Source organism: Struthio camelus, chromosome 4 (genome assembly GCF_040807025.1).
Source record: "Struthio camelus isolate bStrCam1 chromosome 4, bStrCam1.hap1, whole genome shotgun sequence".
Classification (NCBI taxonomy): Eukaryota; Metazoa; Chordata; class Aves; order Struthioniformes; family Struthionidae; genus Struthio; species Struthio camelus.
In genome coordinates, this window is record NC_090945.1 from 37,041,851 (window position 1) to 37,060,049 (window position 18,199).

Sequence of the window (18,199 nt, forward strand, 5' to 3'; positions counted from 1 at the left end):
GCAACTCACAGGAAGGGCACAAGTCTTTAGTGCCAGGTTCTCAGATGAGTCATGGAACGAACATCTCCTCAAGGGTAATGTCACTGCCAATCAGCTGATCTGCAACAACCGCAGTACACAGCAGTACTCCTGGCTCCCTAGCCCACTACAGGAACCCCATGAACCTACTCTTCCGACTCGGGATGAAAGCAGGAGATGCCAGGTCATGAAAGAGCCGGGGCACGGGAGCACAGAAAGGCCAAAGCAGATAGTGCTTGTGAGGGTTAGGTTAAACAACAGATATTCTAGCATGGCACAAGGTCAGGATCCTACTTTGGAGGAGCGATTGGACAAGAAAACAGGATAATCTTTTCCCCGTGGGCATTTGCTGATTTACATGAAATGGGAAGCTACCGGATCAGTTTCTGTGCCTAAGCAAGGGATGTCTGAGAACATCTTTCACAGCACTTTACTGTTGAGAAGGGCATCACCACTACCTCCTTCCAGTTGAGTTTAAATCAAGGAGACCTGAAGCATTATTAACTGCCTAGCTTCAGAAGGTGATCCTAGCTGTAGATTACAAGGTGGACAGAGAACTCGCAATTCTGATTGAAATACTCATATCTAGTATTCTCTCATTCTGTAACATCAGCTATGTATCAAACGTATGCAGCTTCCCACCTCACATGAGCTATTTTGAAACCCATTCTAAAAATGCAGTCATGGTTATTCAGTTTCATACTACACCTCAGGTAGCTAAAAGTCAGGCATTACAGCACCTAAATTACACAATGAACTAAATTCTACAGTATAATTAAGACCTCCTTCCCTCCCCACCAAAAAAAAAGAGCTTGCCAGTTCTTTTCAGTCAAGTTATTGACCTAAAGTACAGACAAATCACATGCTTCATTTCAACAAAATATTAGCCAGAGCTAGATGCTGACTGGACTGGTAGTTTCCATTTGTTTATTTAATAGTCATGCACCATTACCAACATTAGACATTTGAACCCTATCCTCCCCCAACTGCATTGTTTTAAGGCTTATCAACAATTCTACTGCTATATCATTAGCCATTTTTTTTAGCTTATGTCTGCTGATTCTGCATAAAGACCCTGTTTGGGATTTTTTTAAGCAATACTTGCTTGCAAGTTCCACCTGAATCATTAATAATTTCATTAAAAACAACTGTCCTTAAGAATATAGTTTTAGCTCCAAGAAGTACATAAGGCATAAAGACTTCTCTAATAATGGACTACTAGAGTTTGTAAATAAGGCATAGGGTTTGCAAAGCCTTAATTTAGCAATTCTACAGCAACAGAGTTCACCTTATTCTATCAAATAGTTCCAGCAACCCCATTGGTCCCCCTCAACCCTAATCAGAGTTGGGAGAATAACCAGGGCATTTCCCACCCAAAAATGCTTATTGCTTGATAAAGGAACCAGTTTGTAGGAAGTGGTTTTTCAAGCACCCAGTCATCACTCTGTACTCCATAATTACACGTTTCCCAACCCAATGCAAGGTGCTACTGGGTCTCTTGCTGCTCTGTTATATAAGAAAGTCCTCTTCAGCTGCAGCAACAGGCTGACCTGCTGCTTATCATTGCCATTAGCCTTTCAGCATTCCCAGAAGATAGAATAAACGCGTTAAAGGTCACCTTATGCACTGTTACAGGCATTGTTTTATGGGGCTAGTCCAGTTTACAACTAGAAATTTGAAGGGAGAGAAAGAAAAGACTATTTCATTCATTCATTTCATGGACTTCTGTCCACACCACAGAGGATAACTGATGATGGGGTGGGGCAGGGGGGAACCCTCCAACGGAACAGTTTCTAATTGTAGATTCATGACTACAATTGAGAGATGAGTCTTAAGTGGTTTCTCTAGCTTTGATTTTCACCTGTAAAGGAAAGCTAACCCAGTAGCTCCTTAAGTATTGCTCTCTTTAGCTACATAACCATAAGAGAAAATATTTTTGCCTCAGCAACTCACTTCCAGCTTTTCAGTCACACCAAAAATCATGTGGCTATCTTAACTTTTTGTATAATGCACATGAAAATTTTCAGCTAGATGTATGCAGAAGACAAAAACATCAACAGAACTACTCACATGCAGGCTGCAATAAAAAGACTTACAGTTCAAACTCACAGAGCACTTTCCAGGAGACAACAGAGCTACTCTCATCTAAATACCTTCTCAAGGCAGCTACTGACAGAGAAAATCATGCCCCGGAAGTGTCTGTTGTTCCTAGTTCCCTGGTCATCACTGGAGGAAGACAGTACAATGGAAGGCATTAGGCTTCTTTTCCATGAATTACTTTCAGTTTAGAAAATATTTATGCCTGTTCATGAAGCTTTGAAATCTAAAGCACTGTAGAAATGCAAGCTCTTCATAAAATACAATGAGCTTCCAGTGTCTGCACAAAGCCTACAGCATCACAGGAAAAGGCACAATTACAACTGCTCCTGCAGCATCATTATTTAGCTCATTTGATTATAGCACTCGTGCAAGGATGGATCTCGATTGCTATTCACTCTAAATATGGAGCACTGCATACTAGAAACTGCAGTCACATTTGGTATTAAAAAAGCAGGTGACAATGGTATCCTGTTTTACAGGAATTAGAGCCCTCACATTCCTGGCAAATGGCCAGGGTTCCCAGATGGACAAAGTCTGAAGGTTTCCCAAAGAAAAGTGACCAGTGAACTAGGTTTTGAAAAGGTAGTCATATACTCCTGAACAATAGATATTTTTTCTATTGTCTCCAATAGGAAAAATCAAGAATTAGTTAAAGCAGAAGTGTATTCTAAATTAGGACATTAGTAATTAGGTCAAGCTAATACCAAAAAGCCATCATACAAAACATTATGAAGAAGCCAGCAAGGCCTCTAGGGGTTGGAGAAGACACTTGAATGGCAGAGAGTTAGCTAAGTGTAATTAGTGATTATGAACAAAAAGTTTCTTCCAGATTGACCCACTTACAGTAAATAGAAATTCTTTAAAAAGATATGCATAAATTCAATGCATGCAAGGCTGAATTTGACAGAGACGATTCTTAAAGCGTTTTATGCACAGAAACACTGAAGGTGGCAAGAAACATTTCACATCTAATGACTAAGCTGTAGAGCTCATTTAATCTGTGCCACAGATTAAAGCCTTCCTCTTAAGGTTCATAAAGAACTTGACCGTGAAAAGATAGAATTTATAAAAGCTTTAAGTTATTACTTATTTCATAAAGAAAAACATCAGACTACCATGACAAGTGAGATCACTATCTATATACTTGTTTTACCACTTATCAGGGAAATTACAGTTACTCTGAAGTGTAAGAAAACACAGAGAAGCCACATTTTTATTTTTCATCAGACTTAACCTGTAAACACAAAAAATCACACTTGATCATCTTCAGAAGACTGGTCATCTCAGCAAGGTTAACCATCTGAACACACATTTGACTAGCCTGAAGCCATTCAGTGACACCACAGCACTAAACCAATAGGAAAAAAAAAGATTTTAACAGCTTCTCCTGCCTCAGATTCTCCTCAACCTCCAGTATTAGCCAATACAGCCAGTTCAAAAAACTGCTCACACTCCTTTTGAATTTGCAAACTTTGATTCAGACCTTCAATAATCTCTTTCAATGGACATGAATAATTCTCTACTTTTATCTTAGTCTGCGTTGTCCAGCCTTTGTAATAATCCTGAAAAGCCATCCACCTATTTCCCTGATGCTTGTGACTAATTTCACTCTATTCTCTAATCTACAAATGCTTTTCCTGAGACAGTGCATACGGTCACTGTTTTACCATGCTATCTGTCCTACTGGGTCAGGCCAATGGTCCATATAACCCAGTATTCTCTGACAGATGTCATACAAAAGTAATATTTAGGGGATAGTATTTAGAGATGCAAAGCATCCACAAAAGATTTTCCTTCTTTGTTAGAAAATATCAACATGAAAAAACTTTCACTAAATTTGCATGCTTCCCCTCTAATAGGAATTCTAAAGTATGCTCTGAACACATTTTAAACAGCCTCATAGACAGGCTTGTAGGATGGACTAATTAAAAATACTGTTTCATCAAATATTGAATTATTAAGTCATGTCATATGGAAATGCCTGGTTTTACCTTGCCTTTTTAGCTTTATTTTAGGTTTGTGCAGAGCCTTCTGATGGTAGTTCAGGATGATCACATTTCTGGAAAACACAGAGCCTAGACAGTTCACACGCTATTCACAGACTCCTTAAAGTTCAGATTGCTTATGAGAAGCTATAAAAATTGGCCAGTTAGAGGAAAATAAAGAAAAACTGACATTTTTCCTGAAAAAATTTCCAGTGGGGTCTTAATATTGTGTCCTCCTAGGATTTTTTAAGTTGCAGTCACAGAAGCGGGTCAATACCACAACCAGAGTGCAAATCCTGCTCTTCAGAGTTCAGACAATTTTTTTTCTAAACACTATAGCTTTGGCACATCAATCATCAGTGTTTCCAATTTAAGTTTATCACATTTAAATCAAGATCATCTCACTTACTACATACTACGTATTTCTCAACTCACCATTAAAAAAAAGTTCCCTAAATTCCTATAGTTACTAGGCAAGGGGATATTTTTCTTAACTACAAAGTAATCTAAGTCTTACCAATACATTGGGGGGGGGGGGAGTACAAATCACTTCACTACTAAGTGTATCCATAATTATTCAGCATGCTTTTTAACAGGATGGAGGTCTGTAATCCTTCCTGGTTTTTTTTTTGTTTTGTTTTTTTTTTTTTTAAACAGGACAAGTGACTTCTATCACTCAACAATTCTGAGTTAAAGTTTTGTTAAAGACATCTCTTGGTCTCATTTATTCAGCTAGACTTACCAAAGTCACATTTTATGGTTACTTATCGGCCTTCCAAAGCATAGAGATGACTTGGAATCAAGTAGTCTAAATTCATTCATCCAACTGGGCACAAGGCTCCCAACATGAAAGAAACAGCAAGAAGGAACTTTGCATCCTGATTACTTTATAAAAAGGAATTGAGATGGATTTGGGAACATCAGAGGTTTTTTTTGCTGCATTCTACTTATTGATAGACCAAAAAAATAAAGGTAAAACTATGTATGATCACTAAGACAGCTCACTGTTCAATTTACTATGCTTTTTTAAAAAATTACAAGCTTGTCCTAGCTAAAGCCACAGAATTACCTTATCATCTATATTGCAAATGGACAGAAGTGATTGAGCTAGGATAACTGTAGCCAGAAATTTACTCACTGAGAACCTAGGAAAGACTGCATATATTAACTAATGCACAACATGCAGCGCTGCTCTGGAAACTATTTGGTTACTCTCAGTCATCATCAGCTTTGATAAGGTTAGATAGAAAATAAAATATTCTATAAAAATATATACTAAGATAGACAAAACAATGCACTACTATGAAAATATTTATGCTGCATTTTCAACAAGCGTAATCAATCTATTTAATTCTATCAGCCTTAGCTTTGGCATTTGTCCACACAGTACATGCAAAAAGAAGTCTCAGTGACCAAAGAGAGGAAAAAAGGGGAATTTTTACCTCATAAAATCCATTATATTAGCATCTCAGAAACACTCATATCAAATTAGAAACCTGCTGTATCAGCAGGTGATGTCATTAGCTTTCAATATGAAAAACAATACACAGATTACAGTGAAGAAACTGAAATGGAGAAATGAAAATAACAGCAAAAAGTCCATCGGTATCAGATAAATAAGTGGAAAGTCAGTTATTCATCTCATATTTGTTCTATAAAAACAAATAGAGGAGAAAGTTTATTTAAAGAGAAGGAAAGAGGAAAGACAATGGTACGAAATAAAAAGATTTGTCAAATGGATTTTTGTTTGTGGTTTTAGTTTGCAGTCTGGCAGAAGCGAGAGGGAGGTGACAAATGAAGATTTTAAAGTAATTTTATTTTTTCCTCCTCAGATCCAGTTATTTTTCCTCATAAGGTGACAAAAACTAAGATATTTCTCATTTGTATTTTGTCACTACGGGAATCTTGGTAAAGACCTCTTAATCCATGAACAGAATCAGAAGCAACAAAGAAAGATGATAGTTATACAATCATTGGCTTGAAAGATAGACAAGTTTTGCCAGAATATCTATTTCTCACTGCAACCCTAGTGCAACATAGTAACCCCTCTACATACAGCTGTTCATTATGAACAAAACAGGGGTCTGTGAGAGCCCTTTACTGTACATTAGCTGAAGAGCCAAACACAAGCAACATATACCGATAGCTTAGCCTACTAGGTGTCAGAAAAATAACAGGACGGACTAATGTTTGAACAAGAATGACATTCTCAAAGTTTATCATAGAATAATAAACTTCCTCACAGTCAGCACTCTCCTCCTCGATTTTAAGAGCTGAGGAAATACACCATGCTATATCTAACACAGGCTGGAAACTAGATTCTCAGAGAACACTGGCCAAAAGAGAGCAGAAAAATTTGAGTATTTCTAAGAGTAATTTCCCTAGCAACAGTAAAATTAGACTATTAATTTTCAATGCATGACAGAAGTAGGCTCATTAAGCACGCTGTTACACTGGACAGAGAAAACATTAGAGTTGGTTCTCAGCTCCTTGAGATTCAGCACTGCTGGAATGAGTAAGGTATTTACTCAAGTAAGCAGGACAACAGAGTTTAAGTTTCTTTAACAAGCTGCAGGTCAATTACTGCACACTTAGGTTTCTGACTTTGAGTCTTTCATATATGTATATACACACACACACACATATATGTATATATAAAGCATGGTCCCCTCTTAAACCCTTAAAGATGAGGACCATCAAAACTGCCCCTCTGTTTTGACAGAGAGTCAAGAGAAACCCAAGAAATTCACCATGACCTGCATGCACTAGAACAAGTTTGAAAAACGTAAGACCAACATGATTACTCAAAAAGTAAAAGTTAGATTAGTCAATCCTCTTTTTTAAAATGAAACTTTCCATCTTAGAGTATGGTTTTGCTATAATGAGTAAATATGTAATAATGCCCTTCCACACGGATCCGCCCAGCCTACTATCCACCCCAGTCCAAAGATAGCTCACTTTAGTAACGCCCTCCCCCCCCCCCCAAAAAACCCAAATCCTGTTTGCCTCCTCCTTCCAAAGTACAAGAAAGCTAGCTGATTTGTGTTAACACTGCTGAGCTAGTGCAGTTATGAGTCACCAAAGTGAAGAAAACCAAATAGCAGGGGAGATTTGGGGCTTTACCCCACTACTAACAACAGAACATAGCATGATTTTCATACCTTCAACTGAACGTGCAGACACAGAAGAGTAAATTTGCTCTGAAAGCTATTGAGAAACACACTGCTGTAAAAGACATAGCTGAGAATCAGTTTTTCATAGAAAAATTAAATCTGCACATACACAGAAAAATAAATCTGCCATTGCTAACCAATACTTAATATACACCGAATTCTGACCAGTGCGATTTCAGAGGTATTATCCGAAAAAATGAAGAGGTCACAGCTAAGTACTGAATGGAAGCAGAACTGGATGACTATTGTTTTGTAGGGAGATGTTAATGCTGCAGCTCTTCATCCCCTATGCTACACTCAGATTACAGAAAATCACATTAAAAGGTCAGCTTAACAATTTTCAGTAAAAATTTCCAGACAATAGGTGTTTTCTGTAACAGAAAATAGGGGTAGGCTGGCTGAGTTGGTTCCTAAGCAGTCCAGTTTCGATAAAATAAAAAAAATCCAGAGATCTTCTCCCTCCAAAGCAGTCAACAGTATTGACTTGCTTTCCTGGAACGCAGAGTAGCAAGGTACCTACTTTTCCTGATTTTTGACCAGAAACTTTTATTGTGCTCTCGCACAATAAAGGTAAAGTGTCCCTAATACCAGATCATGAGTTTCTACAACAGCTATCAGCCAACTAGTTCTGCTTTGATAATATAAAGTGGTACAAAGGCTTGAACTTTAGTCTCCCTTGTCACAGGAAAGTATGATGGAATGGTTAGGGAATCTTCTCAGAAAGGTGTTTGTCTCACTTGGATAGAGAGTAAACACACCTATTTTCCAAGAATTTCCACACAGCAAGAAACTATTTTCCCTGCTTCCATTCAGGAAAAGAAGCTCCAAAAGCATGCCACCTATGAGTCAAATACTCTGGTCCTTTTTAATCTAAAACTGAGGATTCTCTCAATCAAACTGAATTTTTGGCTCCTGTCTTGTCCAAACAGAGGCAGAAGAGGAATTACAGAATCAAGCAGTTTTTATACCTCTTCCTACTTGGCTGAACCTTTTTTCACCACCACCATAAAATACACACACTCGCAAAAGAGCATGCCAGGAACAAAGTAAAGTGTAATACACTCACAAAGAATTTTTCCCTGCAAATGTCTAAAAGGGTAAACTATTTAGCAGAATTTCCTTTTGAACCTCCCCTCCACATATGTGAGCACTGAGTTTAGTCAAGAACAATTGTCAAACGTCTAAGGAACTTTAGTCAGTTTCTCCTACTTGAAACACTCATGAAACCTCCGCTCTCCACTTCATTTTTGCCAGCACTGCATTTCCTCTCTACTGAGACTTTCAGCCTAGCAAGTGATAGCATTAAACTCTGTTAATATGAGTATCTTGGAAAAAAATGAAATTGACGCTTATCATAATCCAAGAAATTAAGATAACATCAAAAAGCATTGAACAGACACAGCACATGCAATTTCTAATAATCATTACATATTTACCTGTGACCTAAAGAATATTACTAGTAAAATAACAGAAATGCAAATAGCTTTTAAAAATCAGTATGCCTTCTGCACTGACTTTCTTGTTACAAACTTTACGCTTGTTGCACATGCTCTCACTTCCTGGTTTGTCAGAGAAACTCCACTCTGTTTTAAAGTCAAAGGTACTCACTAAAAGTAAGTGGGAGTTACGGGAATTCTTAGAGACTTGGAGACATTTTAAGGCCTCAAATAATAGCAGAGCATCTCGGTAAACATAAAGACAGTCTTTCCCTTGATGTTTGGTCTGCTTCTGCATACAGACACCAACAACTAGCCTAATCGTTTCAAATGCTGTCCAAAATGTTCAACAGCATGTTACAATTGTAGCCTAAACAGGAGCAGTTGTATCCTCAGTTTTTAGTAATACCTTTTAAGAAGTATTGAAGTCATCTATACTGTATACAAAAAAAAAGCAGCTGACTACCTAACTTATTAATAAAAAAGACCATTGAAATTGAATTTTACTGTTCCCAACCAACAAAGTAACTAAAGCATTTAAATGAATCCCTCCAATAGTAGACAGAACATAGAAGTTCAAAGCAAATAGAAAGCCAAAAGGGAAAGGTATTTATTTTTCTAGAAGAGGGACATAAACATCTTCACAGGAAAGACTGTTGTCGTTTAAAAAAGCAGCATGGATCTTGTTGTCGGTTTGACAACAAGCTACTAAATAAACTTTTGTGTTGAGCGTTATCTGCTGAATGTTTAAACATTATGATACATTTCTCAGTGTATCAACAACTGTAAAGCAACAATTTCTCTGAGGCAAATTAAGGCTGATGCTCTTAACACTTGTTTCAAGTTTAAATGTGCGTAGAGTGGCTCATTTGTTTTTTCTTCAGCGTTTGCTATTTGTAAGTAGGAAGAACCCAGCTGAAATCTAGTATTGTGAAAGTGCAAACATGCAGAAAAATACTGAAAGACAGAAATATAACATCAAAAAGTATAGGATTCTTCTACACACACACACACACACTATTCTTTTCTTATCTCATGTCCAAAAAGGCAATCAACTTACCAAATTAAATACAGTTTCGACTATGTCTCTGTTGGATACTTCACCAACTTTCACCAGTCCCGTCAGCACAGCAAATTTCATCCTGATGCCTCGGATGGGGATTCCTGGATTCAAAGGCTGCAGCACACTTCCCCCTTCAGCAGCATTTCCTTCTTTTCCCGCTCCTCCTCCACCACCACCTCCTCCTCCATCATCACCTGTTGGCTGAACAACTTGTTTCTCTGCACTCGCCATGGCTAGTTCACTCCAGGTTACGACCTGAAACGCCAAAGGCACGGTCGCCGCTCCAGGAAGAAGGAACAACTTCGGCTCAAGGAAGGGTATCCCGCAGCCCACTCCCCTTCAGCTCCACCTCATGAAGAAACCCGCGTCCGGCGGGGGGAGGAGGGCGGGCGCGCCCTGGAAGTCCCAGCTCCCTCCTCAGCAGGAGGCGTCTGTCAGCAGCTATCTGCCCTGAGGCAGGTATTTACAGCCCTGAAGGACAATCCGAGATATTTTTGAAGTCGCTGAGAGCCAGGCGCTCCGCACAAGCCCGAGGGTCCTACCTCACCCAGCCACCGCCCCCCCCGTCCCGAGGGAGGCGGCAACAGTCCCCCGCGGAAGCTCTCACTCCCCCCCAATAAACCCGCCGCACAGCGCGAGCCACCTTCCCAAAGACAGTTAATTATATATATTTTAAAGGGAATACGCTCCTCCTTCCCGCCTGGCTCTGTTTCTCCAGCGTCCTCAGCTCCAGCCCGCGCACCTCAGCCACCGCCCCCAGCTGCGCGGCGCGGACAGGTGCAGCGACAGGCCGCCCGCGAGGGAAGTTGCACTCACCCCGCTCCCCGCCGCGCCACCGAGGGGCACGGGCTGCCGTGACGCCGGGCTCTGCGGCCGGGAGGCGGCGGCTCTGCCCCTCTCACCGGCAGCGCCCCGCTCGCCTGCTGCGGAGGAACGGCGGTCCGAGAAGCGCCGGCAGCCCCTCTCCCGAGGAGAGCCTAAAGTTTCAGCCACTGCCGCCTCACGCCGCGAGCTCAGTCAGATCCATCTCTTCCTGCCGACGCTGCCGCCATGACAGCGCTGAGCCCCGGAGCGCGGCCGGGCGAGGAGCCGTGCGCCTGCGCGGCCAGGCGCGGGCGGGGCCGGCCGACGGCGCGCGGGGCGGGTGCCGCCGCTCGCGCGCGCCCAGGTGCGCCCAGGTGAGCGGCGCCCGCCCGCCCGCGCCCAGCCCGAAGCCTCCCGAGCGCTCCCAAGCCTCCCCCTGCCCAGCTGCTTTGGCAGCGGGCTTGCACCTGTGGGGCTTCGGCTGCACAGCGAGGGAGGGGCGCGGCTCACCTGAAGGCAGGTGCCTCGCTTTTGCTTAATTGTCATCAGGCAGGAGTAAAAGCTCGGAAGGAGGCCGAGGACGCAGGGACCGGTCTCGACCTGCCCCTGGGGGCGTGGCCAGGCGGCTCCTTGCTGAGGTGCTGTGCACAGTCAGCTCCCAAAGGACTTGGGAGTCCTTTATGCCTCGGGAAAACAGGACATGGCAGGCTACGTGACAGGGAAGGTGTGGGTGCCGTGTATGAGTGTGCTGATTCAGACGGCGAGGGGAAACATGCTTTTTGTAATCCTACGTGTTCCCCCGTGTCTCTTGTTTTGTCTTTTCTTCTGTGCTTCACAAGGTGCTTCAGGCCTGCTCAACTCTTCCCTCTGTACTTCCTGCTCAGAGTAGATGAGGTAGCAAGCCCACAATGAACTACTTGCCTTCAATGAAGTTATTCATGTGTCTGAATCCGATGCCTGTATGGATTAGGCTCGTCCTTGTCTTGTATACAAAAACTTTCTCAAAACTTTCTCTCCGGTGGCCTGATCTACAACTGCTTGAAGTCTACCATTCCAGAAGCAATTTTTTAAAGAACAAAAGAAACCGTGCCATCCTGCTGCCACACGCAAAGCACAGAACCAGCATGTGAGAGAGTGAAACTAGGTGTGCTCTGTGCTCACGGCCCTAAACCGGAGGAAAACCGCAAGTAGGCACAGCACAGCAGGTACCACGTTTGCAGAGGGAGCAAGGACGGGGAGGGGAGGTTTAATGACATCGGTGTCAGCAATGCGCAGTCTGGTACAGCTCCAACTGCTGGCGCCCTATGGCGCAGGCTGAGAGGAAACCGAGGCGGCGGCCGCGGGGAGCGGCACTGCTTCACCGCGGCTCTCGGGCCGCCCTCCTTCCCCCCCCTCCCCGGCCGGGACAGGGTAGGGCAGCGCCGGGGCCGCACTGCTTGCCCGCCCTGACCTCTAGCCTGGGCGGGCGGCGTCCTTCCTCCTCCTCCAGCTGCTCGCCTGGGAGCACAAATATAGGTCGGGCGAGGTGCGATTCAGCTTGGACGAGTTCAGGTAAAAAACGGGTGAAAGAACGAGAAGGAAAGGCGCTCTCTTCTTTCAGGTTAAAACCCTTAGAGAATTCGTTCATTGCTCCGGGCTTGCGCAGGAAGCAGCTCGTTTTACAGAAGGGCTTGTAGTTTCACCAAGGTTTGCCCCGAAGGACGTCTTTCACGGGCTGCCCTGCCAGCTGAGAGCTGCTCGTTCATCACAGTTTTTTTGGGGAGAATTCCTCTAAGCAGCGTTGTTCCCCGGAGGGACGACAAGGTGTTGCCGGGGGCTCCAGTCACAGCTCGGCAGCCGGGGCCCGGCCAGCCCCCTTTGCCGGGCGGGCTGGCTGAGGGGCGGTGTCAAAGCTCAGCCTCCTCACCTGCTCTCTGCCGAAAAAAACGCCCTCGCGGTCCCAGTAAAAATAAAAATAACTAAAAAAAAAAAAAAAACGGCGCCCCTCAACGCCGAGCACCAAAGTGCGCTCGCTGGGAGCGGGGCCGTGGCCCCAGAGCGGGGGCGGCGGCGGCGCAGCCTGCCCTCCCCTCCTCTCAGCCGCGGTCCCGGGCGGCGGCGGGGCCGCTTCCTTCTGGAAATCACCTGCCGTGACTAACCGTCGGGTAAACGTTGGCGGCGGCTTTCAGCCCGCGGGCAGGTCGCGCGGCCGAGCGAGCGAACGAGGGCGGTTTCCCGCCCAGGGCGCGCGGCGGCCGTTAGCGGGTCAGAGGTGGCCGTTAGGCCGCCGGAACTGAGCAACGGCCGAGCGCGAGGAGCGAGCCGGCTGGCGGCGGGGGGGGGAGGGAAGAGGGCAGGCGACGCGGAGTGAGCCTTTGACTGCCTTCACCGCTGTGAGCTGCGGGGCCTGAGGTTCATGTCCTGACTGAAAGGCGGCGTTGGTGGCGCCGTGCGCCCTCCTGGGCTCGTTTCCATCCTTGACTCAGCATCGCCGCTGAATCATCAGCCGTTCCCGGAGCACCTGCTTTGCTTTCCCCCTCCTTTCCTCTTCCCTCCATCCTAAATCTGCCTGGACCTGCCATTAAGATTAACTCGTGTTGCTCAAGAAATTGCAACCTGAGGTAACGTGGATGCACGCTAGAAAAATAGGAGCGTCACACTTAGGGGTCAGCCTCTAACTGCACGTGCAGCTACCCTGGCTGTGTGTGCAAACTGTTAGCTAAATGTCCAGTTAGTAATCTGCACGTAAGATTGCAGATCCTGTTTTCTGGCAGTTGCAAAGCACAAAGATTGGTGCCCTTTCAGCGTTTTCTTCTGGGGTGACTAAAGCTACAGATACATGTTTACATGCACATTATCTCAGATGTAATGAACTCTTTGTCTGGCCTGTTAATAAAGCTGTTTGCCCGATATTTATCTGAAAATCTGGTAATAAAGAACCAAGAGGGTCTGCTCCTTTGAACTGTTCACATCCAAATTGTCTTTAATGATGCGCTTTCAATGAGACTGCTTGTCTGAATGAGGATTATACATCCCGCTAAAGATTGCAGGGTCTGGTACCAGCTGTTTAACAGACAGGCAAGTGCATTTCCAGATGATTGGATTACAGACAAAAAACAGTCATCACGCTCATAATTACATTCTATGGGTTTTTTTTTTTCAAGTGGTGTAGTTACAATTTCTTAACAACGTACTGCAATGCTTGATGAAAGATTCTTTAGTGATTTTAGAGTTAGTCATCTATCTTTTCCCCACCCTGATTTTTGTATTTGTATTTTTGGGAGGAGACAGAAGGAAGATTTACTTCTCCCAGTAATTCTGTTAACTCACAGACTGTCAGTCTAATCTATTTCAGGGTTTTATTCTGCTGCCTGTTCTTGTAGTCTCTGAACATTTTTCATGTAAAACTGAACAGAACAGTAAAGTCTTAGGTAGACTTCGTGCAATAACTGTTAGCTCCTTTTTAAGTTAGCCTTGGGATAGTCATTTTAAAGTTTTTGTTTGCAATTTTGCTCGAGTGACTTAAGAGTTCTTTTTGTTTTCTTCAGTTATTTGCTGCTTATGTGTCATGAATGAAAATTCTCATTCTTCTGGTGTAAAACCTTTAACAGAAGAAAGTTTAGCAGGAGACTCTAGATTCACTTAATCCTGTGTAGAAATATGAATAAAATAGCAAGATAATTATTGTAGGAAAAAATATATTGCACAGTGAATTACAGTATGTTTATTTTATTTTTGGAGTCTTCAAGGAAAGGGATAATTCATTACACCGTTAGTATCTTTATGGTTTCCATATTATCTCTTTTTTTTTTTTACATGGGTAACTGAATGCAAGCATGATAAAATACGTGTATTCACTTGTAATTAAATTCAGATGTCAAGTAATCACTTGATCACTATCGCTCAACCACTATCACTCAACCACTATCAATCCCAACATAAGCCCTTAATTATGTGGAATAAAGGCATACACAACCTAGAACTGTTAGAAAAAGTAGTGAGACTAAGCTTACGGTGGTGGTTACCAATATCATGCACATCATGTTGGTTTAAGCAACAGCAGTCCCTGTATAAATTCTCAGATTATTTCTCTTCATTAGCTTTGCACCTCAGTACTAACTACTGCTCTCATTTGAAAAGTTACCAGGGAGATTTTTTTGCTCTTTAGTAAGAGGTCTTCTTGTGGTCTTTTTCTATATGTAAATGAATATTTAGGGGAGAGTCTATGTCTTTGTGTGAATTTTAATGTGCTTCTTAAAAAAAAAAAAAGAATATTTATTTAGTTCTGCTGGTTTTACATGACACTTCTTATAATCTGTGTTCCTCCAAGTATGGTACAATGTAACATCTTCCAGCATGTTGCAATTTGCACAGAGTGTATAAGACTTCCAAGTCATGGTTTGCTATAATCCAGTACCGGTGGTACAACATTGGCATTCAGCTGCGTTGAGTTTAAGAATGTGTGGTATCTCTTCATGCTTCTAGCCGTAATTTCTGATCCAACCCATCTGTGTAAAGGTGGTATCTGGGCAAATCTGGTAAAGTAGAGTAAGCAAAATAAATGTTCAACTATTTGGGGAGTCAAAATGCTGAGAAACAAAACAATTTAATTTCTGAAGATTTCAAAGCCATTTCTACAATTTTCTTTTATTAATTGCAGGATGCGGTCCTGGTCTTACTGAAGGGAATTGTAGAGTTCCTGTACCTACAATTCTTCTTAAGGTCTGTACGGTAATATATATTTAATATGGAAAATGTGAATAACGTCAGAAATAGCTGACAAGGTAATATTTTTTAGGTTCTTCTTAAAGCGACCTATTTGGACAGCTGCCTGACAGCCCCAGTAGATGTGGCTAAGCAGACTTCTTATGCACGGGTAGAAGTTGAGCATTCTTATAGTCACTGAAACATTTATCTCTAAATTTTTTTTTATCTGTCTGTTTGAAATTGATATGCAGTTACTTTTTACTCATCTCATTATTATCTTGTGCTTTCTTATCTTTGTCTTTTCTTCTACATCCACCTATTGTTGTAAGCTCTTCAGGAGAAGAGCTGTCCCTTTGTTATGTGTGCATATGGTGTATTATGCTGAGGCCCTGATTACTACTACAGCAACACTGTTGTTCAAGTAATAAATAATAATTCTCCTTTGTCAGAAGAGCATCTGTATGTGCACATACAACAGTTGCTTATTTGCTTTTTTTTTTTTTTAAACTATTGGCCACATATGTAATCTTTATAGATGTATTTCTCCTTGGAGAAATACGAGTTTTTCACTTTGTTGCATGACTCACTCCATGGGTACTTGAATCCTTCCTTTCTGGTACATCACTAAGTTTTAATTGTACGTGTTATTTAAGTGCTATTTGAACTTCTACAAGCTGAGCAAATTACAAACCAGGTGGTTTGTTTTAAATAAACGTATGTATAGAAGTACAGTGGTATGGATCAATTTACAGGCTGGATATTTCAGATATGTTCTTGAAAAAAAGAAATTTACCAGTAACTTCAGGAAGAATTTTCTAAACAGGGTAACTCAGACAACACAATTTAAAAAATTACTGATCACCCATTTGCTTCTGTCCCTATTCTCCCTAGTAGTATTAAGGGAGCTTGGCTGCTTCTGCTCTGGCAATAGGCAGTTTGACAACAAATTTTCAGCAAAGATGCAACCAGGAAGCAATTTGCTACAGAGCTAGTTAGACCGTATCTCCTGCTTCTTCCCACTAGATATGCCTAAATATACATTTCTGGTAAAATAACTCTAGTTATTAGTCTGCGTTGGCCCCTCTGCCCATCCATGTTTTACCTACAACAAACCGTGGATACACCTATGTAAAATAAGTTACATTAGAGTCAGAATCATGTTCACTAATATCTTTTCTAGAATGCTGTAAGCAATGATTAAAATCCCATTTTGGACAGGAAATAACAATACCACAGTTATGAATGTGACTGCCAGCACCTTTCTTAAAAAAAACTCTTTAAGCAAAATTTAAGTGTACTTTGAATGCTAGTTCACAAAGTATTTGGTGTAATTCTAAATAGTGTGTACTTTTGCTTTCTAATTAGATGTGATTTTTATTCACATGGTATCCCAGCATCAAAGATTTCCAAAGGAAGGATCATTGCAGGAATGTAGGCATAACTTGTAGATAGATATATATGTATATGAAAATATATATATATATATATAAATATATATATTTTAAGACTTCATAAATGTCCTTCTTAACATCCTCCATGATATAAGAAGCTGGTGTTTGTTTCATTCTGTGGAGAGAAAGGGAATAAATCTTCAAATCTGCATATGAATGTCTGTGTTTTGAAAATCTGACTCCAATGACACTCCAAAGAGGCCAACAGGTGTCCTATCTGGCTAATAAGAATTGTATCGTACTCTTGATATTGCACCACATGTGGGATATAACTGTTTGAATATAACATCTCCCTGACCGCGTTTACACAAAAAAAGTACAAACAAAAAAATCCCACAATTTTTCTGAAAAATGGCTTTCTAAAGTGAGGTGCAATATTCCTCATAAATATGCTAAAGATTTTAATTAATAACTATTATTCTCAACTGATATTATGAAATCATGTTTTAATTTGTCTGCAGCCTAATTTGGAAAAGCTGTACTTTGATTTGTGTGTGTGTTGGTATCAAACTTCCCCTGTTTTCCGTGCAGAATCTATAGAATGTATGTCAAGACTAGAATATTTCATAGTTGCTTTCCTATTTGAAATTCCAAGAACCAAGGAAGGAGTACATTCCCTTTTTATCTTTCTTTCCCTGTCTCCCTTAGTTACATGTATTAATAGGAAGAGATGATAATCTCTAATTCGAGTTGCAAACATTTGCAGTTTCTTCTACAGCATTTGAAAGGCTTAGAACTGTAATGCTGACACTTTCACTCTCTATGAAGCTACAATGAGACTGTATGGTCACATACATGCTGTATAATCTTAACATTTTAATCGCAGAATTCCCTGATGTCATCTTTTAATATACATGTTTTGGATTTCTCACATCTATTGCTTGAGCTTCCCTGCCTTTCTATGAGTCATCTGTAGTTTCCTGAAGCATTGTCTGCCCTGTTAAAAGTAAGATATGTCATAATCTTTATTTGAGTCTTTAAACTAGCTAAGTATGCATTTTCACACGTCAGTTTTACCTGCCCACTTTTAAGTATCCTCTGCCTCCACTATTGGCTTTTACCTTTGAGCTCTTCATCAGCAGTAAATGTGGGTTTGCTATCTACTACCAGGCATAAGCAGAAATGAAATAGTGTTCAGAACATTTTCTGTACTTAGTGACTTGAAGTATGAATTCTATTTATGGTCTCTCCTGTTATCTGTGTAGAATACAACATTTGCTGTTAATCTTCTGTTTTCTTCTTTGTTTTAACATCACGTTAGAAACAAATAATAAAATTAAATGAATTGCTAAAATCTAACTTAATGGATTTAAGAGGTTTTAATCTCAACTGCCTACTCCAGTAGCCAGCAAATCTAGCTTTCCAGTGAGGACAGCAGTGTCATCTTGAATCCTGTCAGATTTTGCTATTTTTTTTAAGAGATAGACAAATACTTCTTGACTGGCCTTGATTGCTAAAGGCAGTGGGGTATGCATCAGTCAAG

At 41.5% G+C, this 18,199-nt stretch overlaps 1 protein-coding gene and 1 long non-coding RNA gene across 8 annotated transcripts in view; one reads left to right on the top strand and one right to left on the bottom strand.

Moving 5' to 3' along the window:
- LRBA (LPS responsive beige-like anchor protein) overlaps nucleotides 1-10,863 on the bottom strand; it is a 407,526-nt gene extending 396,663 nt beyond the window's left edge. For 6 of the 7 annotated variants that reach the window (XM_068942262.1, XM_068942261.1, XM_068942260.1 and 3 more), the window contains exons 1-2: nucleotides 10,592-10,850; nucleotides 9,773-10,246 (exon numbers count right to left, since the gene is read on the bottom strand). In XM_068942262.1, coding sequence (XP_068798363.1) covers nucleotides 9,773-10,006 — 234 coding nt within the window. In that variant the 5' untranslated portion in view covers nucleotides 10,007-10,246; nucleotides 10,592-10,850. Of the gene's footprint in view, nucleotides 1-9,772; nucleotides 10,247-10,591 lie in introns of all 7 variants that reach the window. The other variant, XM_068942256.1, reaches the window with a different exon arrangement.
- Nucleotides 10,864-11,017: 154 nt separating this feature from the next.
- On the top strand, nucleotides 11,018-15,459 carry LOC138067181 (uncharacterized). Its single transcript, XR_011140960.1, has 3 exons — nucleotides 11,018-12,130; nucleotides 15,219-15,280; nucleotides 15,357-15,459. It is a non-coding gene; the product is annotated as an uncharacterized lncRNA (long non-coding RNA).
- Nucleotides 15,460-18,199: the final 2,740 nt, after the last annotated feature.